The 26,795-nt window shown below is 36.3% G+C and overlaps 1 protein-coding gene across 2 annotated transcripts in view; it reads left to right on the top strand.

Moving 5' to 3' along the window:
* MYO10 (myosin X) overlaps positions 1 to 26,795 on the top strand; it is a 233,476-nt gene that overhangs the window by 177,756 nt on the left and 28,925 nt on the right. For both annotated transcript variants that reach the window (XM_044665583.1, XM_044665593.1), the window contains 7 exons: positions 10,970 to 11,094; positions 11,201 to 11,315; positions 17,168 to 17,274; positions 18,123 to 18,332; positions 19,046 to 19,091; positions 20,975 to 21,853; positions 22,784 to 22,907. In XM_044665583.1, coding sequence (XP_044521518.1) covers positions 10,970 to 11,094; positions 11,201 to 11,315; positions 17,168 to 17,274; positions 18,123 to 18,332; positions 19,046 to 19,091; positions 20,975 to 21,853; positions 22,784 to 22,907 — 1,606 coding nt within the window. The remainder of the gene's footprint in view (positions 1 to 10,969; positions 11,095 to 11,200; positions 11,316 to 17,167; positions 17,275 to 18,122; positions 18,333 to 19,045; positions 19,092 to 20,974; positions 21,854 to 22,783; positions 22,908 to 26,795) is intronic.

The raw sequence follows: 26,795 nt of genomic DNA, 5'->3' as shown, positions 1-26,795 counted from the left end.
TTCTTTTTCTTTTTTTTTTTTTTTTTGCTGCATCTCAGGGGGAAATGTGTTGTTTGGAACCCTGGGGGGTCCCATTTAACAGTATTTCACAAACTTTCTGTGGACATGTGGGGGACTTTGAAACTACATTTCCCATGATCCAATGGGTTTTCGGTTTCTGACGTGATAACGTCAGACAACGGGAACCAACGTATAGCACAGCTTAAATTCGGAGGTCGGGCTTGAGATGCTCTCTCTGGCATAGGAGAATGGGGGAAGATGGGTGGAGATACGGACAGGCGGTATTTTTTGAAGTAGTCAGGCATGGTTGTATATATTTTTTCAACATGGCTTTAATTAAAATAATATTTTCCCTCATAATATCAGCCCTTATCATTTTTAATCCTTACAGAGTCTGAGTACAGTGTTCTCTATATATAGGATAGAAAAGTACCTCAGAATAATCATATAATAATCATTCAGCCTTCACTTGAAAATGTCATTGTTGTTGGATCTGGTTTCAGATCTGGTAATGTCAATTGACTAATCAACAGAAAGCCACAAAGAGTGTTTTCCCAATATTCTTCCCTATTGAGAAATAGGAAATAAGCAGAAAATGTCTACTTTGTGGAGTTGAATATTTAATAGAATATTTTATATAGAATATTTAATAGAATAGAATAATAGAATTGCTGATACACTCTTTAAAAAAGTAGACCTGACACCCCACTTATGGTGTCCTTTAACATCTATAGTGTTCTAAGGAAACACCTAGGGCTCCTTATTTTGTTCCACTGCTAAGATGACTGAATTTCTATGTTTTGATTTAGGAGTAGAATTCTTGATCATTGGTAGCCTAGAAAATTTAACATCACTGGGCTTAACAATACACTCTCTAAATTGTGAGAACAGCATAAGCATTCATAATAATCAGAGTTTTTTCTCAGTCCACATCCTTCTCAACTTGTCTATAATATTTGAACCTGTCAGTCATTCTTTCCCTTCTTGAAAAATCTCTGTTGTCTTAATTTGTGTGACAAGGAACTTTGGTTCTTTTCTCTTCTCTAAGACTATTCCTTATACCCATGTTACACTGGCCATTCACTCATCTTTATAAATTCATAGGTGAATGTGAAAGGAAGAATTAGGCTTTTTTCCTTTATAAATATGTATTATTTTCCATGAAATATGTAAAAACCCATCTTCAAATTGTAATGAATAGACCCAGAGCATGTCATTTAACATCCCTAAGCCTCAGTAAAATGCAGTTGGGCTAGAATGCCTCTGATACCCCTTCTCCCTCTAAATCTCTGAACTTATGAATCAGAGACCAAGGACTCTTAGAATTTTATTGCTGGCAGAATTCACATAGATGATTAGTTTAATCCCTTCTCTTTTTAAGATGAAGAAACTGAGTATAGAAAAGGTTGTAACTTGTCCTGAGTTATATGCCAAATGAATGGTACCTATTAGCTAACTACTCCTCATTTTACATTTTCTTTTTTTTTCCTTTGATGGATGATTATTTGTGGCAAGACTTAAATATGTACATGTTACAGGAGAACGAGCATTAGAATGAAATTTAGAAATGAGAGGTAGTAGGGATGTCATCATATCCATGGACATCATTAATCACCCACCTCTCATATGTACTTTTATGACGTTGGGACAAATCATTTCCCCTCTCTCAGTCTCAGTTTTCTTTATTCCAAAAGAAGAGATTTGGATTTTTAATGCCTCAAAGGTCCTTTATGGCTCTAAATCTCAAATTTTCTGACCTACTCAAAGGTTCTGGCCATGTCTAGATATGTTCTCATCACATGAATAATGAGTTCTTCTGTGTCACTAATTAGCTATGTGATGTTGGGAAACTTATTTTGCTTCCTGAGGCCTCAGTTTTTATGTAATCAACTGAGGGAAATTGAATGACCTTTGTAGAAGTTTTAGGGAAAGAATGACTAAATTTTGTTTTAGGTTAAGGCTCAGTATATTCTGGACCATCTGTAAAGTCCAAAAAGCAATTCATTTTCGTCAGATGTATCTATTCCAGTCTGTCTTTTGTGTAAAAATAGGAAGGAAACACCTAGGGCTCCTTATTCTGTTCCACTGCTAAGATGACTGAATTTCTACATTTTGATTTAGGAGTAGAATTCTTGATCATTGGTAGCCTAGGAAATTTAACATCACTGGACTTAACAATACACTCTCTAAATTGTGAGAACAGCATCATCTCCCAAGATTTAGCAGATGAGTGACCAACAAGGGGTCTTGGGCTTCAGTTTGTCTCTTCTTCATGCTAACATTTATTTGGTGCCTTAAGGTTTGCAAAGCATCTTATACATTTTTTTTTACATTCTTTCCTCACAATTCCTTTCTGTGTTGGATTACTATTCCTTCTTTACAAGTAAGGAACTGAGGATGAGAAAAGTTAAATAACTTTCCTAATATCACAGGACCATTAAGCATCTGTGGTCAGGTTTTCAGCACCCTTTCACTGCAATTCCCCTCCAAAATGCTGGTCAGTCTTATAACAATAAGATATAGTCTAAATATCTGGGGACAAATCATGGATCATGGAATCATCATTCCTTTTAATAAGTTATTTTTTTCTACTAGCATGAGATGGAATAAGCAGAGGTTTTGATCTTCATTTTATATGCCAGTGTTCCCTTACTCCTGGCCTGTTTAGGGCAAAAGCCTCTACCTGCCTTTGGGGTTTGAGTTTAATTAGATATTATTTTGTAGCATCTGGTGGAGAGGTGCGGGAATAGCTGTCAGATGGCAGAGGTAGTACCTATGTTGTTGTTCTGCTTCTATTACTACCACCATCACCACCTAGCATTTCATAGTACTTTATATTTTGCAAAGTGCTTTACAATTATTGTCTTATTTTTTTTCCTCTCACAACAATTCCTTGGAAGTAGATGCTTCTCAGTATCTCTTTTACAGATTCAGAAACTGAGGCAGACAGAGATTATGTAAGTAAGACAGAGACCAGATCTGAATTTGGGTCTTCCTGACTTCAGGTCCAGTCTTCTGTATCCACTGCATCACCTAAGCTGCCTTAAAAAAGATGTTAGTAGTTTTAAAAGATATTATTTTTGAGGTCAGAAAACCTATGTTCATATCTTGGTTCTACCACTTATTAATTTTGGAGTCATAGATAAGTCATTTAATCTCTCTGAGCCCATTTCCTCATCTGAAAAATGGGGGTAATAATATGCTCTCTACCTACTTCATTCACAACCAGTTGATTATGAGGAAAGTTCTTTGTAAAATATTAAGTACTCCATACCTGTGGGTGAATTTATGCCAATAAGCCTGCTAATGGAAGTGTAGCAAAATGGTGCTTTCTACATCTCTATGTGAATTTTAACAACATGTCTCTACTTGTACTATTAGAACCACTCCCTAATCCTAGATTTGTGCTTAATTTGTTTTTTTTGTTTGCTTTTATTTAAACAACTTTATTTGTATTTATTTAAAGTATTTTTTCTTTTAACTTTTGTAGGTATTTCTAGTTTGACTCAGTGTTATTTGCTTCAATATATTGTATTGGGGAAGGATTCAAATTTGATTTCCTTATAGAAAGATTGCTACCTTGATAAATATTATGATGAATTCATCTAGGGTGGATGGAAAAAACCTTTAATCATAAATATTGAGAACTTTTGTAATGTATTCAGGAATGCCTTACTTTCTTAAAAAGATAGACTTCCTTTAGTATTTTGTATTATCTCCTTCTTTTTAAAGTGCACTCTGACCACACATTGTAAATTCTACAGTATAAGATCCTTGAGTGCCGAGATCTCTCATGCCCCCAAACACCAAATGGTCTTGTAGGTAGGTACTTTGTAAATACTCATTGGATAGGCTAGTTGAGATGTTAAATTTACCTTTAAACAATTCCAGAACTCTCCAAATGTAGTTTTACTGTCTGTTTCCCTTTGTAATTTATGTAATTTCTCCTTTAGGGATTTGGATTTGATGGATATATGTTTATTATTAGTATTATTTTATCATCTAATGTTCCTTTTAAGAATATGTAATTTCCTTCCTTATCTCTTTTAATTAGTTCAGTTTTCACTTTTCCTTTGTCTGAGATAATAATTACTAACCCTGGATTTTTTTACTTTAGCTTAAGCATGATAGATTTTTCTCTACTAAAGTGTTAGAGGCATTTTTTGTAGGTAGCAAATTGTGGAAATATTAAACTTCCCCTCTCAGAACTGGATAAATCAAACCAAAAAATAAATAAGAAAGAAGTTAAGGAGGTGAATAGAATTTTAGAAAGGTTAGACTTAATTGGCCTCTGGAGAAAACTAGATTGAAATGAAAAAGAATATACCTTTTTTCTCAGCAGTACATGGCACCTTCACAAAAATTGATCACATGATAAAACATGAAAGCATCACAATGAAATACAGAAAGGTAATTAATACTTAAGGGACAAGTTACATCTCTAAATGCTTCATCATCGATACAACATTGAAAGAGAAGACAATGAATTATGTATGCAACTGAAAAAAAAACTAGGAAAAGAACAAATCAAAAACTAAATTAAAAACCCTATATTAAAATCTTGAAAATAAAAGGGGAAATTAATAAAATGGAAAGAAAAACATCGAATTAATAAATAAGACTAGAAATTGATTTTTATGGAAAACAGTCAATGTCTCTTCAGTTAAGAAAAGACCTTCTTGTAGACAGGGTGCCACATGAACAATAACATACTCAAAATGCCTTACATTCACTTAGTTGAGTGATGGGCAAACTTTTGGGCTTGATGTGTCAAAATTCACCAAAAAACAGAGCTTTACTCGAGTAGTGTGTCACTTCAAAAAAAAACCAAAATTTTGTGATATTATAAAGTACATGTATTGCATGTACTTTATAATATATGAAAGGGGATAGTGACTATAAAAAGGCCATTTTGGTTGATCTATGTATAGAATGAGCTGAGAGGAATATAAATATGCCTAGAAAGATAGATTGGGACCAGGTTGGAAAGGACTTTAAATGCCAGAGGAGTTTATATTTGATCTTGGCCCTTGAATTTACTGGGGAGTAAACTCATTTTTTTCTCTCATCCCCAAATCCTTCCCTCTTCCAAAGTTTCCTATTTCTGCCAAAAGCACCTCAATCTTTTCAATCTTTCAGGTATTTCCTCAGTATTTTTCTCAAACTCCTGACTATTCCTCCTCCATTATATCTAGCTAGTTGCCAAATTTTGTCTTCTCCACCTTCACAACAAACACCATCTGATTTCCTTTCCACTCAGAAAAGTACCATACACCCTTCCCTTCTCTAAATGACCACATCAGTCTCCTAATTGGTCTTCCTGCCTAAAGTCTCCCCCCCACCCCACCCCCGCCTTCCCAGTCTTATCATCCTATATACAGAAGCCTAAGCAATTCTCCATAAGCAAAGATCTGTCTGTATGTCTTCCCTACTAAGCTCACTCCAGTGATTTCTTTGGTTGTTCACTTGTATCTGATGTTTCATGCTCTGTTTGGGGATTTTCTTGGCAAAGATACTGAAATGTTTTGACATTTCCTTCTCAAGCCCATTTTACAGAGGGAAGAAATTGAGACAAATGAGGTTAAATGATTTGCCCAGGGTCACCTCAGGGTTAAAATATAATCCTCAGTTTAAGGCTTCGTGCCCTGGGCAACCTGGCCCCAAAGTATCTTTCCAGCTTCCTTGTACTTGGGTTCTTTTCTGTTCCTCACTGAAAACACTTCTACCATCTTTGTGTTGGCCATATCCCATGCCTAAAATACGCTCTTTCCACCTCAGAGTCCCTTTCTTTTATTTTTAATACCCTTTCTAAGTAACAACTTTAAGTCAGAAAGGCAAGAACTAGGCAAATGGGATTAAGTCACTTACCCAGAATCACAGCCAAGATGTGTCTGAGACCAGATTTGAACCCAAGTCATCCTGACTCCAGGCCTGGCACTCTATCCACTGTGCCACCTACCTGCCCTTCTCTTTCCTTTAAGCCTGCAATTCTCAAACTTTTTTTAGTCCTAAGACCTCTTTAAATAGTAAGATAAATTATGATTTTTTTTTAAATCAGGGACCTCAGAGTATGATATATTTGTATATTTGCATATTAGAAGTTAAAACAATATTTATTAATAGTTTTTAAAATATTTATTAATCCATTTAAAATAATAATATACCTATTACATGTTTAAATAATATTTTTGTTTAAAAGAACTATTTTCCAAGACCAGAATTTAGTGAGAAGACAGGCAGTGTTGTTTTGTCAATATTTTAATCACTGACTTAAATGGATTTTCATGTCTGCCTCTATATTCAGTCAATATTCATATTTCAAATTATGATATATTATTTTTGGTTGAAGTATAGGCAGATATAGTTGGAAAAGAGCAATATTTTAATAGGAAAATGCCTTCTTAAAAGGAAGGAAATAAACATTTATTTATATATGTATATTAACCAATTACATGTAATAACAAATTTCCACATAAATTTTCTTAGTTATATAATTGAACTTATCTCCCTCTTCCCTTTAGGCGCTGGCAGGTAGTTTGATCTGGGTTATACATGTAGTATTATACAAAACACATGGAAGCAAACATTTTTTAAGCGTCTATCAACAAAAAACACTTTGCTAAATACTGTACAAATATTGTCTCATTTGACCCTCACAGCAACCTGGGGAGATAAGTGTTGTTATCATTATACTTATTTTACAAATAAACTTATTTGTAAAAAAAAAGGGGGGGGCAAATAACTAATAAGAATCTGTAGCTGGATTTTAACTCCAGTCTTCCACAAGCCAGGCCAAGTGCTCTATCTACAGAATCAATTCAGTTCAGTAAACTTTATTAAGTACCTCCTACATGCCAGGCTGTCTGCTGAGCACTAGGAATGGAAAAAGAGGCAAAAGACATTCCTTGCCATCACAGAGCTTAAAATCTAAGGGAGAGCCAACATGCAAACAAAAATATACCAAGCAAGTTATATACAAGATTAATATAGGAAATAATTAAAAGAGGGGGGGAAATTGGAATTAAGAGGTTAGGGAAAACTTCTAACAGAAGATATGCTTTTAGTTGGAATTTAAGAGAAGCCCTCTAGCTGCTTTCAAACTGATGAAACTAGATTTTTAGAGCTCCTTGAAAGAGCCTTAGGGACCCTCAAGTGATCATTCTCGAATTCAGTTAATCACCATCTTATGCAGGAAGACCTTCCTTATTCTCCCAACTGCGGGTGCCCTTCTTGCCCAGACTACCTTCATTTAAGTGTTTTGTATATCGCTGTATTCCTTCCCTTTCTATTTGGGCCATCCATCCACCATATTTATTTCTTCTCTCCTCCCGCCATCCTTGGGTGAGGCATCAGACTCTGCGCCTGTATCTCCAGGACTTACCCAGTAGGCAGTTAATGAATGCTTGTGGATTGAGTGTTTGCTCACCCTTTTGTAGGGGGTTAGAAGGATGCTTCATCCCTGCCTCCCTTGGAGTCGAGTGACTTTCCTCCTCTGCTCCCTGCTGAGACTCTCTTCCACCAGTGACACAAGCCCCCCAAGTGCTCCTTGTCTGGGGTCCTTGGAAGGTACGTTCTATGAGTGCAGGATGCCCTCCTCCTTGCTGACCTAATTATTCTGCCCAGTGCCTTGAAGGTCAAGAAAATGACATTGCCTCCTTAATGAACGGGGTTCATCTGATAATATTTAATAACTGCCCCGACGCAGCAGAGGCCAGTTCCGGGGTAACTCCCTTGAAGATGTCTTATAGTTCTTTTGTTAGAGCCAGAGGGGGAAAGAAATGTAGCCACTGGAAGCAGTTTCTGAGCAGCTTAGGAAGCAATTAATGAAACTTTGTTTTAAAGGTCTCAGGGAAACTTAGTCTTAGAAACTGTGGTGTCCTTGGAATAAATTCTTTTTTTGTTTAATAAAGTTGAAGGGTTGTGAAAGGATGGATTTGGGGAAGAATGAAGGGAGTGTTGGCAGGGGAAAAAAGTATCATTTCATACTATGTTTAGTTTTCTCATAGTTAAATCCACTCCCCCTCCATTCCCACTCCCTTCAGTTTGAAACATAAACGGTGCATGTAGCAGTTCTTTTTGTTGAACGGAGTGTTTCTTATTCTTATATGCTTCGTGATGGATCTTGAAACGTGACAAGGACTCATGAAAAGTCTTGAATGAATTTCTCTGAATTTTAGAGGGGATACATCTATACCAAAATACTAAGGAACGTAGATGGACCCTTTTAATTTAATTTAAATAATTTAATTTTAATTAATTTTTAAATTAAATTTTAATTTAAATCACTCTCAGAATTTGCATCTGGTTCACAGGAGTGCAAAAATACTATAGACAATACATATCATTAAATTTTACTTTTAATATTTATAAAGCATAGTGCCAGTGGGTAGATAATCCTTTAGCTAGTGAAAATTGCTTTGAATCACAACTTCATTTGTAGGAAAAAGACTTTTTCGGACTGTGCCACCTTATCAGACCTTGAAAATTGGGGCTGGTTTGCCGTTAATGACTGTGAGCTTCATACACATTTTTGGAGTCTGCCTTAGGGTTTTTGAAAAGGAAAGCCCCGTGACTTGAAATTCAGGATACCAAACAAGCCCAAGAAGGCATAAATCCACACCAAAGGATATTTGTTATATACCCTTGAAACTTGAAGCTAGTGAATATAGCCTGACCCCAGGAGAATAAACTACCCCTGCAGCCATCCCCCCAGAAACCCAACCCATTTGTCCCCATCCAAAACTCCACGTTTCCTCCCTGCTGGAGGCTTTTCTCTGCTTGAAACTCCAGTTCTGAAAAAACTAGTTACCAGCCAAGACCAAAGCACAGTTGAGAAGTTTTGAAAGGCCAAGTGCCTTTAAGTTGCTTCTTGTTCTGTCTCCAACTGCGTTTTCTTTCAACATTAAGTTCACTGGGAGGAAAAGTAGGGGGGAAAAAAAAAGTTGAGACCAGAAGGAACACTGCTGTTAGAAATGCAGCATTTCTGCCATGATTGTAATGTATGTTGCCCACAGTGCCACTCGGCCTATAGACCTGTCCTCCCCACTCCTCCTGTGAAATCATTGTGAAAAGGGCCAGAAACACAATCTCAATGGGAGATTGGAAGTAGCAAAAGTGTTTGGTGGCGGAATCTCCCTGCCCTGTTCTCTCTCTCCTGTATCAAATCCTACAACCACACCACACTAATTATCCCCAGAATGGGAGGGGTTGCCATGGTGACTGAGCACTTTTTAAAGCACAGGAATGGTGTTCATTATTGTTCAGTGTCTTTAGCCCTGGGGAAAAGGTCAGTGTGTAGCTGTTGTTTTCCATATGAATTTTGGCCAGGGAGCCCAACAGAAGGTTCTGGCTACTACCTAGGAGAAGGAAAGATGGTAAGTGTTTCTGAGCTTTATGGATGAAGTTGGTGAGAGTATTTTGTTTTTATGGCTCTGGAGCCAAGTAATTGCAGAACTCCTTTTGACTGTTAAACAAGGAAAAGTAGAATGGGAGAAAAGAGAAAATGAGGGTGGGGTGTGCGGGGTTTTTTTTGTTTTTTTTTTCCTGGTGTGAGTCAGATGTAGAGGCTTTAAAAGCATAAGATACTTTACCCTAAAGGATTTGAGTATCAGATTGGTTAACTTTACTTGTGGAAGGTTGATTTGAATTTAGTCAGTGAAATATATGAGCCTGATCTATACTTTCTCCTTCAAGTCAGTCTTAGAAAATGTGCTCTTTATTGGGATAAATAATTTTTATTTTGGTAAATAGCCAATATAGTTTTCTATACAAATGACTTTCTGGTCAAATTCAATTTTCTAGCAAAAATGTTAGAATTGTTCAATCAGTTAAACATTTGGTAGTAATCCTCTAAAGGAGAGTGTTAATTATAGATACTGTGATTTGATGTGTGAGATTTGGTTTCACAAAATAAGATTTTTTTTTTAATTAACTAAGGTACGAAGGTCTTTTTAGACTCTCAAGTTATAATGATAATAATTTTGTGTCTAGTTTTTTTTTTTTTTCATTGAGCTAAGCCTATTTTAAATCATTAGGAGTAAAACTGTGGAGCCAGGATTATTTACATAGATCTAGCCAGGGAGATCACTACTCCTGTTAAATGGACTTGACTAGAGAGTCAGTATCTCACCCCTGTGTGTTTGTTGTTGTTTTTGCAAGACAATGAACTCCTCTTTGAAATGTAACATTCTATTGGTTTTATTATTTATTTGTTTTTTATTGTCTTTGGAAGAGTGGTTTGCATAAATAGTTTTAAGGCTGTCTTTGTGTTGACTGGCAAACAACCTAGATACTTTTCTCTCTTGGAAAATGGAATAAGCTTCTTCTCTTATTTTTCACTTTTAAAACTTTGGGTGGCTATCTGGCAGTCCTCTTTATAGAGTTAACTAAGATGGCAAGATACCAATGAAATGAAAAGGAGAGGCTGATTAAACAAATGAAAACCAATGGCTAATATACTGTAAATGTGTCATTTAACAAATCTTCTTCATGCTGAAGAAAGCTTGCTATTTGGTCATGATTTAGTGATGTGTGTTAGTAACCGGAGAACTGGAGGGGGGGGGATTTGGTGGTTTTTTTTTTGTTTTTTTTTTTTTAGAATTTTATGTCTTTTGGCTTGATTTCTTGTGCCTTTAATTAAATAAACAAGTTACTTTCTTCTCATGCTCTCTGTGTAGATAACTATAATTAACGCGAGATTAATAGGTAGGTTAGTTACCCATCTGAAAATTGAGAAATACTCAACTGTCCTTTTTTCCTCTTTCTGGCCTCCCCACTGGACACTGTTGTGACTTCTGGGCCCCCCAAAACAGATGACCCCACTGGGCCACAGTTTCTTTGTGCATTAATATTAGGTTGCAGGTACTAAAAAGTGATGGCCTGATATCTCTCCAAGGTTCTTGAGGGAAAATGCTTTGGAAAATATTCTAGGGGTGTCAACCTTATTTAAAGTTGATTCCTTTCTCTTTAGATGCCAGATCAGTTTGATCAAGCTCTTGTGCTTAACCAGCTGAAATATTCTGGGATGCTGGAGACTGTGAGGATAAGAAAAGCTGGGTTTCCTGTCCGCAGGCCCTTTCAGGATTTTTGTAAAAGGTAAGGGAAGGGTTCTACTTGGTGCCCTGTCATTTACAAGGGGTTTTGGAGATTAGGAAGTTGTGGGAAATTCATTACAGCAACTAACATGGATTATGCCTTGTAGGTATAAAGTACTGATGAGAAATCTGACTCTTCCTGAAGATGTCAAAGGAAAATGCACTGTCCTTCTTCACCACTATGATGACACTAACAGCGAATGGCAGCTGGGAAAGACCAAGGTAAGATTTATTTGGTGGTCATAACACCACTATAGTTATGTCACTTTCACATCTTCTAAAAGAGTTGTTCTGTTAGTTAAAATTCATGAATACTTTAGTATTCTTTTCTCTAAATCATGCTATTAAGCTCCATGGGGATGTGATTCTTTGGCACAGTTGGTAGCTTGTCAGTCTTGTAAGCTGAAGGTCCTGAGTTCAATCCCTGGAAGGGGGATGTGGTAAAATGGGAGAAGCTTCTAAGGCAAAAGAATCACTTAGCATTTACCTTAGGGTCCATTATTCAGTCTGCAACTGCTAGCCTGAGATTCCCTTCAGGGTGGATTCTCACGGGAACAGGGAACAAGCACAAGCTTTGGGGGTCTCCAACCTACAAGCTATTTCTAAAACTTGGGGTTCATCATATCTCACTAAGCCACAAGTTTGGGGTCTCTAGATTCCGTGTTGACAGGCTAATAAAAATTATATTTATTAAAAGTCTTGATGTGCCTTGGAAACAATTATGGATAAACTAAGAATTATATTGTTTCGTATCTACTGAAAAATTGAATGATAGCATCAGATAAAGGGTGAATATTTAGATACAATGGTGATACTTCAGTTAGTGAATATTGAATTGAAATTATTTCATAATGAAGTATAATTATTAAATGACTCATTTTGCAAAGCAGTCTTGGCAGGGTTATACAACTGAAGAACATTGTTTCTGATGACCCATGTACATGTGGAGTTATGCAAAGTAGAAATAGTGATGACAGCTTTTCTTTGCCCACAACAATTAAGCTGGGCCAGCCCCCCAAAAGATTTGAAGTTGTAAAACTTTGTCTTCAGTAACTTAAGTTTCTTGTTCTTTTCCATTTTTCCCCCAACTTTTATCCTAACAATACCCCTCAGGTACCATATCTTTTCTTCTCTCCAGCCTTTTCCCGACTGTCAAAACAAGAAAAGATGAGATATGGAATATTTAAACTATAATATTTTGTAGCAAAAACAAACTAGTCACTGTCCTCAAGGAGCTTAAATCTTAGTGAGAGAAACAAGTACATACAGAGGTATATACAAGATATTGTCAACATAGAAAAACACAGAACTGGTAAAGTAGTCAGATAAAGCCAAGTCTTTAATCAGGAAAGAGATAGGTCCCATACAATTGGCCACCATCACTGAACCAAGGGCCAAAATACTACACAGAGTTAAACTCTGGGACTCTGGGAACAATATCTCTGGGAGAATGCAGCTGAAGAGATTATTCTCCAAAGAAACAATAGAACATAGGGATCTTTCATTCCTTTTGGGAACTGGAGACTTCTTCTACATATACTGACCAGTTCTAAGCAGGCTTGGGAAGGAGACTGTAGCCAGAGGCTGGGGTACCCTACTTACTATGGATAGATAATAAAAGCATGGTTCCTGCACAGGTGTTGGTCTTCTTGGGAAAAGATCTCTGATACAATAGGGGAAACTTCTAAGACTAAAAGGGTACTTAACATTTTATTAGGTCTGCTAGCCCCCACCTAAGCTGGGATCATCAAGTATTTTAAGGTCTAAGTCTGAAATGAGGGTGGCTGGGACTTCCCTGGGTTGAGTTCTCTGGGGATAGGGGCAAAATTGTAGTCTTCAGATTTCAAGTTGGCAATATATAGAAATCAAACACAAGGTAAACCCAGGTCTTCTTTCTTCTAGCTTTAAGTATTTTCTATTTTTCCCAGCCGCTCCCTTGTAACTCTTCACATGCTTCAAATTTAGTGGTTCTATGTTCTCATTGTGTCAAGTCAGAACTCATCTGGATGAATGAGTGCACTAATATATGTGCTTAATATACTTGAAGACAAAGAATCTCCTTAGCTATACTAGACATAAAGAGATTGGCTAGCAATAACTTGCTAAATAATTCAAACTGGGAGTAATAAAAAGACAGAAATGGCTAACTTTTATTATTATTGATATCTAAGTGAGTTCCCAGGTCACTTTTTTCAGAGAGAAATATTATATCTTTAGTTTGGCTGACAAAAGCAATCAATAGAAAGCATTTATTAATCACCTATACAAAATACTTTGGAGCAAAAACCAGTGTTGGGTCACAGTCCTTGTTCAGCCTTGAGAACTTATCAACTCCTTATAGAGATGTTAACTTTGAAAAATCCTAGAACTATTAAATAGTCAGAAAAGCCACTCTTTAATTAAGGAAAAGGGGGAAACAGGGCTGATTAGGCCTCCACTCAAAGCCACCCTTAGCCTACCTAAGGATCTACAGTCCTCTGCTCTACCAGCTGAGCTATCCTAGGGGCTACTTACAATGGATACTAAAGGATGGTCCCTGACCTGGTGTGTCTTCCTGGGAAAGGGTCTCTGATACTATGGGGAAGGACTACCTAAGGCAAAAGGGTATTTAGCATTTACCCCAGGGTCCATTATTCAGTCTGCAAATGCTAGTCTGGGATTCCCTTCAGGGTGGATTCTCTTGGAAACAGGGAACTAGGACAAGCTTTGGGAGTCTCCAACCTACAAGCTATTCTAAAACTTAGGGTTCATCAGATCTCTAGGCCACAAGTTTGAGGTCTCTAGATTCCGCAGAGATAAGACAAAGACAAGTATTAATAACTTTGTAGAAATTATACAGATTAAGAAATTCAGACTTAAGAAACAAGTGATGGGAAACATTAAAAAATGATCATTCCTAAGATACGAGATTAACTTTTGGTCCACTTTTTTAGGAAGTTTTTGATCACATTAAATATAAATTTGCCTCTGCAACTTCCATCTGTTCCTAGTTCTTCCCTTTTGAGGAACAAGTAAAATAAGTCTTAAGTCTAAACACAGCTATCATGTCCTAAAGCAGTCTCCTCCAGTTTCAACACTACTATTTTCTTCAAATAATCCTCATATTGTGTAGTTTCTTCATTCTAATCACTCTCTTCTGGTTGTGTTCCAGCTTCTCCATTTTTTTCCCTAAAGAGTGGCATCTCTCATCCAGAGATATTCCATATTTGGTCTGACAAAAGCTGAGGATAATTAGGGTAGTTTGGGGGTTTGTCTTTTAATATAGCAGTTTGATACAGTTATCTTTTCATATAGCATGCAGTCCAACAAAACCCTTCGGTCTTTTTAACTGTTGCCGAGGCTCATCTTTTCCTTGTGAGGTTGGCTTTCTGAACATAAGTATAAGGCTTTACATTTATTTTTGTGAAGTCTAGCCTTATTAAATTTGGTCCACAATTCTAGTCTATTGAATTCTTTTTGGATCATAGTGATTCTTTAACCAAAGTCTGCTCAATCCTTCTACGTCTTCCAATCTAACCCTTTTTTTGAGCACATCAAGATCTGCACTTCCATGTGCTTTAAGATTTCCATAGAATAATCTAGTTTTAGAGTTGAAAGAGGCTTTACAGATGATGTAATAATGCACTTAGAATTTTTTTTTTATATATATATACCTAAACACTTTAATATAGTGGAAAGAGAACTGGATAATCAGAAAACCTGGTCTTCAGTTCTGGTTCTGTTTTAATTTAAATTCTAATTCTGGTTCTCTTCTTATTCTGTGTATTACTTTGAGGAAGTCACTCTTTCTGAGCCTCAGTTTACTCAATTGTAAAATGAGGGGATGGTTTTCTCTTAGATCCCTTCTAGTTCTATATCCTTTGACTTATTATTTTGCTTCAGATTGCTTGGCTCCCATTCTCTTGGGGAATAAGCATTCTATTATACCACTTTGAGACAGTGCTTTGGAAATGTCTGTTGTAACAACTTCCAATGCTCTATGAAAATCCTATCAGCCTCTCTATAGTTCAATTAACTCAAGTTTAAGTCTTAATAGATAAAACTTCATTCCATTTTGTGAAGTTTTCAGTGCTCTTTTTTTTTAAAGGGCTTTTTGTTTTATTTTTACTAAAAAGGAAATTTTAAAATGATAAACCCATTAGAATCAGAACCAAGACAATATCAAATGTAATTTGTGGCTCTTAATGGGAATGATACTTTTTCCTCTGCAGATTTATCATTCCTTTTTTTCAGTTCTAATTTTCAAGTCTATATATGGCACATATACTCTTCTCTAATAACCCTCAGGACAAACAAGGTAAAAACAATTTTTTTACAGTCTTTTTATACTAAAAAAAAAAACCCTCTTAAATCAAAAAGAAGTACAGAGGAAGAGTTTGTTCTGATAATGAAGGAATGCTACTTAAAGGGAAATTGGCTGGCTAGATTGTTATCTGCATGCTTAACAAAGCTGAAGCTTACTTGTATGCATACTTATATTTATAATTATGTCCTCTTGAAAGAATGTACTTTGTTGAGTTTCTTTTAAACAATTTTCAGAACAAAGAACCAGTGGAGAGCAGGCCCAAAGATTCAGGGGTTGGGCAGGACTTGGGAATTCTTCCTACCCCTGAAAAGTATATTGACCAAGAAAATAAGTTCACATACTCTTACATTTTTATTAAATTTATTTTTTGGTTTATAATTTTGATGTAATGAGCCACCTATTTGGTCTGTAACATAATGAAACATTCATTTATTGTACTTATAGTTTTGTCATACATAAATATATCCTAGATATTTAATCCTTGTATGTACAAAATGAAATAACTTTCATATGTCAGAACACTAAAAGATTCTCATACAATATACTGCAGTGTTTTTAGTTTCAGGAGAAAATTTAGAGTAGCTGGCACTTGATATGATTTTTGATGTTTGTATTTTTTTTTCCCCAAATACTGTTGAAAGGAGTGGAAAAGTGTGCCTTAAAGTCTAGTACATCACTGTATGACTCAGGGGAGGCACTAAAGTTAAGGTCATGTGTGAGGAAATGTAGAACTCAGCCAAAAGTTTTTTTAATAGATTAAAAATTAGTTCATAAATCAAAATGCAAAGATATATTTCTCCTATTTTTTGGAGAGACATTTAAGACCTCTTAATTATGTCTTAGTTCTGAGAAAATCAAGTGGAAAATGACATTCCTGTGCAACCATAATGTTTGTACTTCTTTTTTAAAGTAAAATTTACACCAAACTACCCAAAATGCTAAAACTCTTCTCCTACCAATTAAAGGGTGTTATTTTTTATTTGGCAAGTAAACATAATACCTGTTATGGATGGAGAAGTTATGTTCTTGTTTTCAGGGAGAAAGCAATTCACTTAGAAATTTTCTTCAGCAGTCTTCTCAGTAAGTATGTGCCAAAAATGTCTCCTCTATTTTAATCACTTTATCAGGAATTCTCAAATCTCTTTGGCCTTCACTCCTAAAGTCTTATTTTCTAATCTTCAATTCTTTTTTTAAAAACTCTTACCGTCTGCCTTGGAACCAATGCTATATATTGGTTCCAAAGCAGAAGAGTAGTAATGGCTAAGCAGTGGTAGTTAAGTGACTTGCCCAGGGTCACACAGCTAGGAAGGGTCTGGGGCCAAATTTGAACCCAGGAACTCTGGTCTCTAGTCCTGGCTCTCAATGGTCTGAACTACACAGCTGCCCCCAGCTTAAATTCTTAATATAAAATCATTCTATGAAGGCATGTTTCCAGAATAACAGATGCAATGAACTGGAATAGCCATAATCATTAATGAAAAGACCAACATCAAAACAAATGTTTGGCAGACCATAGTAACATTTGGAAAGATGGCTTTAGTGAGAAAATCATTTCGGAAACCATTATTGTTTCTTTTTTTTTTAATGTGCTTTTCTTTTGTTTCTAAGAATTCTGAAATTTCATTTTCTATTATGTGGGACCCAAACAACTCATTCCATTCTCAACAGGTTCTGCTCTCCGATTGTGAATTTTTCCTTGAATGGTAAACCTGTTTTCTGGTAATTTGGTCTTTAAGAGGTCCTAACCATGTGCATTTTCTTTGTACAGGTTTTTCTTCGGGAGTCCTTGGAACAGAAATTAGAGAAACAACGGGAAGAGGAGGTCTTCCAGGCAGCCATGGTGATCCGTGCTCATATCCTTGGCTACCTGGCCCGGTGTGTAATCTGTTAAGCCAAAATACACAAGAAATGCATTTCCTGATTTTGGTATAACATTATTGAATAATCTGAGATTGTGTGAATTCATTTTAAAATTACTTTGGAACTCTGGGAACAGCTGAGCAAAGTGAAGTTTGTTCTTGGCTCCCATCTCCCACCCCTGACCCCCAATTATTCCTTTTTAATATTTTAATGAGTCCTATGCAGTCTCTGTCTTCACAAAAAATTAAGGGAAAAGGACTCATCACTGATACTTAAAACAGCAAAATGACATTAGGTGACTATGCTGAAATGTTTTCATTTGCTTACCTAGTTTCATGCATTATGGATTAGAGTCTTCTAGTACAGCCCATCTGTTTACTTTTGTATTTTCTCAGTAACTCAATTGAGGCCTGTTCAGGAGTAGTTTGCATAATGAGGCCATTTCTTTTCATGTGTATATTAGCTCTCTCCACATATACAGAACAATATGTCACATAAAACACCATGCATTCTTTTTCTATAGGACAAAGCTATCCTGCTGTGGTAATTTCTTTTATTGAAGCTGGAGATACCTCAGACCTCCTTTTCATTTCTAAGAGTATCTTCTTATCTAAACCATAAAAAAGTGGCTCTCTGTGATGTGCATTTATTTTGTCAAGATAATGCTAGTTTCCTCACATAAATGGACCTTGTACTCTAGGTAGGAGTAGAGAGCATCAACATAATGGAAGAATTGTTACAAAGCTAGGTGCTTCTTCTGTTCTTTTGCTGCCTTGAAATAATAATGCAAACCATTCTGAAGGAAATCTCTGTTTCCATGACTCATCTGACCCTCTTTACCATCTTGGTTGTTCTTCCTTCAGGAAGCAGTACAGAAAGGTCCTTTATCACATTGTTATAATACAAAAGAACTACAGAGCCTTCCTCATGAGGAGAAGATTCTTGGACCTAAAGAAAGCTGCAGTAGTACTGCAGAAACAGCTGAGGGGCCAAATTGCTCGAAGAGTTTATAGACAGATGCTGGAAGAGAAACGGAATCAAGAAGAGAAAAGGAAAAAGGAGGAGCAAGAAAGGTGCTTGTGTGCTTCAGTACTTGCATTTAATTAAAAATTAGATTTTAGATTTTATTCTGAATATCCTTTAGCAAATATTCATAATCAATATTTCAGATCTTTCATTTTTGTTTTTGTCTAAAACTTGGGGTTCATCAGATCTCACTAAGCCACAAGATTGGGGTCTCTAGATTCCATGTTGACAAATGTTTTATGGAAATTAACTCAAGTTCTATAATTTCCTCCAAATAGAGTATTCCTGATAGAAGAAGCTTCCCCTGCCCATGCTGGGAACAGTCAATCAATAACTTATAGTCATAGGAAGCTGCTGGACAATCACAGATAGCATGCGTGAAATGCAAGGCTTGAGCACAGGTGTTCCCTGACTTCAGAATTAACCTTACATTCCCTCTACAATGTTTCTTGTTCTTATTTATATGTAGAATAAGTATTTTTCCCTTTTTTTCAGCCTAAACTAGTTAAAATATAATTAGAAACTATTTTACAAAATAAATTTTAAAATTAATAAAACAGAGATAATAAAGAAAGCTAAGCCAATATGCAACTCTCGGGGATCCTAATGTAAAAATTTAGTGTCTTCTGTATCTATTTCAAGAGAGAAGCTATAAACTTCATTCTTTTAAAGTTTCTGCCTACATCTAGCAAGAAAATAAGTCTTCATAAGGTGCTATATTTTTTTTTTATTTTCACATTCTTTTTCTTAACTTTTCCAGGGAAAGAGAAAGGAAGAAACAAGAAGCTGAGCTTCTTGCCCAGAAGGTAAAGAATGCTTAGATAACTTGGCTTCCCATTGTATCTTTTTTTCTTTTCATTCCTAACTAGCCCATTGGATTGTTTTAAAATGTAACATGTCCAAAACTAAGATCGTTATTATCCTCCCAAATCACCCATCTCCTGACTTCTCTATTTTTGTTTTTGGTACCTTCATTATTCCCACATCCCTTAGATTTGAAATGTCACTTTATATGTTTCTTCTACTATAAAAATGTATTTCCAAATACTGTTGATTCTACCTCAACTATATATCTTCCATCTCCTCCTGTGATCCTAGTTAAGGCCCTCATTACCTAGACTGTGTTAATAATCTCTCTCTAATCCCCTTATCTCCAGTCTGCCCTTTTTCCCATCTATTCTTTGCACTAGCATTGGATTTTTCTTCCTGAAACACAGGTTTTAACACATTGTATCACTGAACAGAAATCTTCAGTAACTCTCCATTGCTTATTTTATAAAATATGGACAATTTAGCCTCGCATTCAAGGCAGTATGCATAGTCAGAATGGACAAGTCACAGTTCTTCTATTTCATACTACCTTTTTTAGTCCCTTCTTTTGTGAGTAATTTTATAATCCTTATAATACCCTCACACGATTCTCCCTACCTCTTCTTCCCTTCCTCTTTGGATATATGCCTTCAAGAATTATTATGTAGTTAGTAAGCTTTTTATTAAGTATCTGCTGTGTGCTAGACCCTATGCTTAGGGCTAGCCATTCAAAGAAAAGCAAACATAGCTAGCTCTTGGGGACTTAAGAATCTAAAGGGAGAGATGGACAGGCAAACAACTAGACAAAAGCTATGGGCAGAATAAATAAGGAGCAATCAACAGAAGAAGTCACTAGAGGGAATGATTAGAAAGGTTTCCTGTAGCAGGTGTGATTTTAGTTGAGACTTAAAGTCAGAAATGCCAGGAGATGGAGATGAAGAAGAAGAGCCTTCCAAGCATGAAGCACAGCTAGTAAAAATATCTTAAAGATAAAGAGATGGTGTGTTTTGTTTAAGGCCAGATTGAAGAATATGTGGTGGGAGGAGAGTATAAGATAGAAGACTGGAAAAGTGGGGGAAAGGGGAATTTTGAATGTCTATTGAGTAGATCAGATAGGTAGATGGAGTCAGATCTGTGCTTTAGAAAAATCCCTTTGCAGGAACATCTAGGTAGCTCAGTGGATAGAGGTCCAGGCCCTGCTGGACCAGAGTGGTGGCCATGTCAGGAGAAAGGGAAACTTAATTAAGAGATGTATTGAGAGAACCAAAAGACAAATCATCACGTCTTGGTGGCAGATTGGAAAATGATGGGGTGGGAGACTGGATGAGAGTAAGGTGTCAAAGATGAGTAGATTTTCTGAGATTGCAATGATAGTGCTACCCTTGAGAATAATTCAGGGAATTCGGTTCACTAAACACTTTTAAAGCCCCCTCTGATCGCCACCAGGCATAAATGATCTCTTCTTCCCTGAGTCTTTTGCTTGCTTGTGTTATAATTCATATTAATTATTTCTTTATTTGTCATATAGTCCTGCTGGACTGTAAGCTCTTTGGAAAGAGGGCTTTCCTCCTTTGAGCCTCGTATAGAGTGGGGTCTTTATTGGTGGGTGTTATATTGAGAAGCCCCTTGGAACTGAAATCTACAACAAGTAGAAAAGGATGAATTCAATAAAAAATGTCGTGTGAGGATCTCCTACTCATTACCTTGGGGGTTTTTTTAACTAGGAAAAACTTTAGACAATTTCATTTCTCATTATGAATTTAAATTCCACAGACCAATGAAACTTCTCAGTTTAGATCTTTACTGCATCCGATGTAACGTGATGGCACATCAACACAGGTGTGTAGTGAAACGTGATCATTTGCATTTCTCCAAACAGGCTGAAGAGGCAAGGAGGCGTGCAGAACTGGAAGCACTTCAGAAGGAAGAAGCGCTGAAACAAGAAATAGAAAAGCAGAAGGAAAACAAGCAAGTGGAAGAGATCTTACGCCTGGAAAAGGAGATTGAAGACCTGCAGCGGGTGAAGGAGCAGCAGGAGCTATCCCTGACGGAGGCTTCCCTGCAAAGACTGCAGCAGCTCCGGGACCAGGAGCTCCGAAGGCTCGAGGACGAAGCCTGCCGAGCAGCCCAGGAGTTCCTGGAATCCCTCAATTTTGATGAGATCGATGAGTGTGTTAGAAATATCGAGAGATCCCTCTCTTTGGGCAATGGCTTTTCTCCTGAGCTCAATGAACTGGCTAGTAATGCCTGTGGGGAAAAACCCAATTTCAACTTTAGCCAGCCTTACCCCGAGGAGGAGGTCGATGAGGGTTTCGAGGCTGATGACGATGCCTTTAAGGATTCACCAAACCCAAGCGAGCACGGCCATTCCGATCAGAGGACGAGCGGCATTCGGACGAGCGACGACTCCTCGGAGGAGGATCCCTACATGAATGACACGGTGGTGCCCACCAGCCCCAGCGCCGACAGCACCGTGCTACTGACACCTTCTGTCCAGGACTCCGTTAGCCTGCAGAACTCGTCGAGTGGCGAGTCCACCTACTGCATGCCCCAGAACTCCGGAGACCTTATTTCCCCAGACGGGGACTATGACTATGACCAGGATGATTATGAAGATGGGGCTATCACTTCGGGCAGCAGCGTGACCTTCTCCAACTCTCACAGCAGTAGCCAGTGGTCCCCCGACTATCGCTGTTCAGTGGGGACGTACAATAGCTCCGGAGCCTACCGCTTTAGTTCTGAGGGAGCTCAGTCCTCGGTAAGTCCATGCTGTTGTTTTTGTAATTACCAGGCAGAGTTTGAAAATGTCCACTGTCTCAACCCACATACATCAATCTCTAGGTCAAATAATACAAAATATACAGAAGTTCTGATTCCATTATTTACCCTACCAATTACAAGATCTTAAAGCCTTTAATTTTCAAAGAGGATTTTCATTAGCAAATAGAAACCTTTGATATGCCCTCTCTATGGAGCTACTTACACACCCAGAATTGAATTTTGCCTGAAGCCTAATAAAACTTGAGCAATATTAACTATGGCTTTTGCACTGGGTTAGGAAATGAGACGCCTTCACCCAACACCAGAATTGCCAATGGCACACTGGGAAAAAAGTTTGGAAGAGTTGCTTCACATTTCACTCACTCAATAGAGTATTATTTCTAATAACTGGTAAAAAGACGAGGAATGAGCTATAACTACTATGATTTTATTGTTTTGTCCATTTTTTTTCTTAATTAGATTAATTATGTAATTAATCTAATTAAGAGTCAGCCTCGCTTCTTCCAGTTCATGTATTAAGTTCCTCCTGCATTTAGTTGTATCTCTTAAATATATTTCTCTTAAATATATATGTATATGTATTTAATTGATTTTGCATTGTATCTCAAGATAAATTAACTTTTAAATAATTTAATTGTCATTTTATCCTTCAAACAGCAAGGTTATATTGTATCTGTATTGGAATAGACATCCTCCAGATTTGGTGAAGTTGATTAGTCCATTCTAGAATAGTTCAGCAGATGATAACATGCATTTAACCTAACAGCTCTCCCTCCTTTATATCTAGACATTGATAACTGTCATTTTGTACTTTTAAAAAAATGATTGGTCTCTGCATGATTCATACTATCATAATTTGTTCTATCATTGCACACTTTGGTGTTTAAATTTTGATTTTTTTTTATAGTTTGAAGACAGTGAAGAAGATTTTGATTCTAGATTTGATACAGATGATGAACTCTCTTATCGAAGAGACTCAGTCTACAGTTGTGTCAGCCTTCCCTACTTCCACAGTTTTCTGTATATGAAAGGTATGTTTTAACATCAACTAGATTCTATATTACAAATAGATTGGTAATTTAAAGGAACTCTTAGATAGAGCAGAAGTTTAGTAATAAACTCAGATTCCTTTTGACCATGAAATCTCACTAAAATGACACTCAGGTACTAATCTCCTTTGCCCACAATGGTGGTCATGAGGCTGTTTGCCTGCTTTCTATTCCAGAGCTAGGATGCTTATAGGAGATAAAATTTATCACCCTGAATTCTGCCTTCTCCCCGTAGAGATATTCAGATTGCTGACTTCTACAGTCTTCCACCCCTATCACTAGTGGCTTCGTTCTGGAGAGACATACTCGTACACACACAGAGGGCTATATTTTGTGGGTATCTAGGTGCATTGATTATTAGCATTCTCCTCTCTTTCCCAGGTGGACAGAGAAAGAACAGAGAAAGGTGTGTCATATATCTGGAAACTGTGGGTAGTAGAAAGGGCACACCCTGATTACTTGAATGGCTCACCACACCCCATATCAATCTGCCTTTGTGATGCCATGGTGGGATTTTTGGCCCAGAAGATGCTTTACAAACAGTTTTGTGTTTTTGCTGTTTAAGGAACTGTCAAATATATTGCTCACACTTTACCTTGACTGTTTGCTACAGTGTGGGAGAGCCATCTGCAGTGATCATCCGCATTCTCTTTTCTCTCTTAAAGTAGGCAGCAATAGAACAGAAAAGAGCTTTACCTATAGGAGGATAATGTCCAAAAGTTCTTTGGGGAAAATATGCTAGAGGGATGATTAAAAGTGAGGTGACCTCTTCCTATCACTATCCCAGACTCAGTGGAGAGGTGAGAATAGGGGAAAAGTCACATGAACTAAGTAGGAAGAAGAGACAATCTGAAAAGAAACTTCCCTTAGACTAACTCCCCCCTCCTTCCCTCCTAGAGTACAGCTCTTAGAAATTGAATTATAATGAAACTGGCATCAAATTAAAGATAAAAATGAGTTTAAAATGTGAAGTTAGGAGAATAGGTCCTGTATCTGTATCAGTCAAATTCTCCAAGAAGGGTGTAATGCTTTTAAATGTTTAGTCATTTCTTTAAAACATAAAACCCTCTTTATTCATTTTTTTGACCATCTGTTCTTTTCTCCACTTTCCTTATTTTTCTCTCATTCTCTATTCTCCTTTTTCTTTCTTCTTTCCCATTCACTTGTGATTTTTTTGTCTTCTCATTTCTTTCTTTCCTTTTTTCTCCTCTTCACTTCTTATTATTCATCTTTTCTCCTTTGCTTCCCCCCTTCAATTTTTTCTCTTTACTTCTGCTATAGTTTTTCCTCTTTTCTCCTTCTCTGACTCTTCCCTATTCTTTGCTCTCTCTCTTTCTCTTTCTTTTTGTTTCCTTTCTTTAATTATGCTTCCTTTATTCACCTTCCTTTTTAGCTCCATCACTTCAATTAAATAGATACTCTTCAAAAAATTCCTACCTTTAACCTTTAACCCCTCACACTAGCATAGGCCCAACCAACCCCTTATTACATTTGATTCAAAGAGCTACCTTCCAGTCCCTCCCAAATTTTGCATGATATATCATGGAAAATTTAGAACTTTAGAGGTGTGTCACAGAATGAAAAAGATTGGGAAACTCTGCTAACCAACTGACCTAGTCAGCCACAAACTACTTGAAGAACAACTATAATTAAAAATGACTAATAGTATTATAACAAGCCTAAAAAATCCTTGTTGGGGCTCTAAAAACACATGAAGATACTCCAGTTATGGTTCGGAGTATTCCTGGTTTTACCAAGTGGAATTGGCATAGCGTTGAGAATACAACATGCAGGTTTGGTGTGTTTTTTCATAAGGCTAGATATCTCATAAATTTAATAACTTTGTATTGCATTATTTTTCCCTGGTAATTTAGTCAGGTTAAAATAAATGGGAATAGAGAAAAGGTGAAATAAATGAAACTTTGAAATTAGTTAGGAAAGACTTGATAACAGTGATCCAGGGAAGAACCCTTGGAAATGTGATCTCCTTTCACAATGATATAAAACAATACTGCCACAGTGCATTGATTCTTAAAAGATAGATGCAAACAAAAAGGTTTTGAAAAAAAATAACTTGATGATGAAATCACAGTGCCTTAATTTTGTCCTCTTTTGTCACATTAATTTTATCCTTAATTTAAAGATGTGTGCTAAAACTAGGAAAATAATAACTTCACCTTTGTTTTATGGGAGATTGGTTACATTCCATGAACATGTAAGTACCAAGGGAGAAAGAATTTGGCCCATAGATGAGAAATACATTAACCATAAAAACTTAATAGTTTAGTGTTATGACTTAGCCTAAAGGCTAATTTATATTCGGTTTAGGAAGGAATGATAGTAACTATTTTAAATTTGATGTTGTCAGAATAACCTTTAAATGTTAATAAAATGTTAGATTTTATTATCAGTCTTAATGCAACAGCTTCTAGATCTACATTTGAGAAATCTATATTCAGGTCACAAGTAGAAATGAATTCGATATTTGATTCTAATAACACTTATTTATTATTGGTAGAAAAGATTTCTTAAGCTTAGCACACTCATTTATTGCTGTTTTAGGAAAGCACAAAATGTTTTTTGTTTAGTTGCCTTTTTAGCCAGTTTGTCACGGTTCTTAATTTGAGCAGTATCTACCCAGAATCATCACCCAGGCACAACTAAGAGATATTCTACCTTCCCTCCTCCAATATAGAATTCTCGTTGTTTATTTTCAAAAAGGAAAATTAATTAAATGAATTGTAAATGAGTATTTCTTCATGTCACAATGAGTGAATTAGTAGTTGAACAATAAGAAATTGAAAGGTTAATAACCTTATAATTCTAACTTTTATAGGTATTATACATTTTAAATTTATTTTTATTTTCACTCATTTTGAGTACCAGTTTTGTATACTTCAATTGGGCTATGTTCTTCAATACATTCAATAGAAGAAATCAAGAAAAATTGCCATAAAGGTTATTGTTTCTTGGAGAATCTGTAGAACTGAGATAGAATTATCTCTTTAGAACGAGGTTACATATATTTATGTATTTTAGATTCAGTTAAACAAGCATTTTTTAAGCTCCTAGACTGTGCTTGGCACCTTGGATAAAGAGGCAAAAAATAAAACATGCATAAGAAGGGCTTTACAAATATTAAATGACTATGTAAATATAAATTTGAAAGAAGTTGTAGCTAATTTATCTCAGTTCCATATTTCATTCCCAGCTAGCCAAATGATAAAGGAGTTCTAATTAGCATCAATACTGATTAAATCTGCCTAGGGATTTTGCTAAAAGCTATGTTTTGCCATGTAAATCATTTACCTTACAAATTAAAAGAATTTTCTAAGGGTAGTATTTGTCCTTTTTCAAAGATATACAGATTTGCAAATGTAGGTTTTTTTATATGAGATGTTTTTACTAAATCTTAACAGATTGATTCCAATTTCCTCATAAACTAACTTCTTTCAAGCAGATAAAGCAGAGAGAAAATTGGAAAAAAATGTCTTTAAAAACGTCTTTCTGGGGGCAGTCCATTAAATCTGGAGATTCACAATTAGCATGAATTTATGCGTAAATCCATGCAGCCTATAAAGATTTTTCTTTCAGAATAGGATTTGAGTGATAGTATATATGTAACTCGGTGAAATTGCTTATCCACTCTGGGAATGGGGAGGTTAGAGGGGAAGGAGACAACAAGAATCATGGAACCATGGAAAAAAATTTTTTTAATTAAAATTTTAAAAAAAAAGATCTTCTATGTCATTAGATTCAGAACAACATCTGTCACAATTCAGTGTCTCTTCCATATTATGCCGTGTGTGTACACCCAGGAATGAACAGTTCTAGAGGGTCCCACCCTTTTACAACACAACAGTCTTGAGT

This window comes from Gracilinanus agilis, chromosome 1 (assembly GCF_016433145.1).
Source record: "Gracilinanus agilis isolate LMUSP501 chromosome 1, AgileGrace, whole genome shotgun sequence".
NCBI classification, from domain to species: Eukaryota; Metazoa; Chordata; class Mammalia; order Didelphimorphia; family Didelphidae; genus Gracilinanus; species Gracilinanus agilis.
This window is presented reverse-complemented; position numbering and strand designations above follow the sequence as displayed.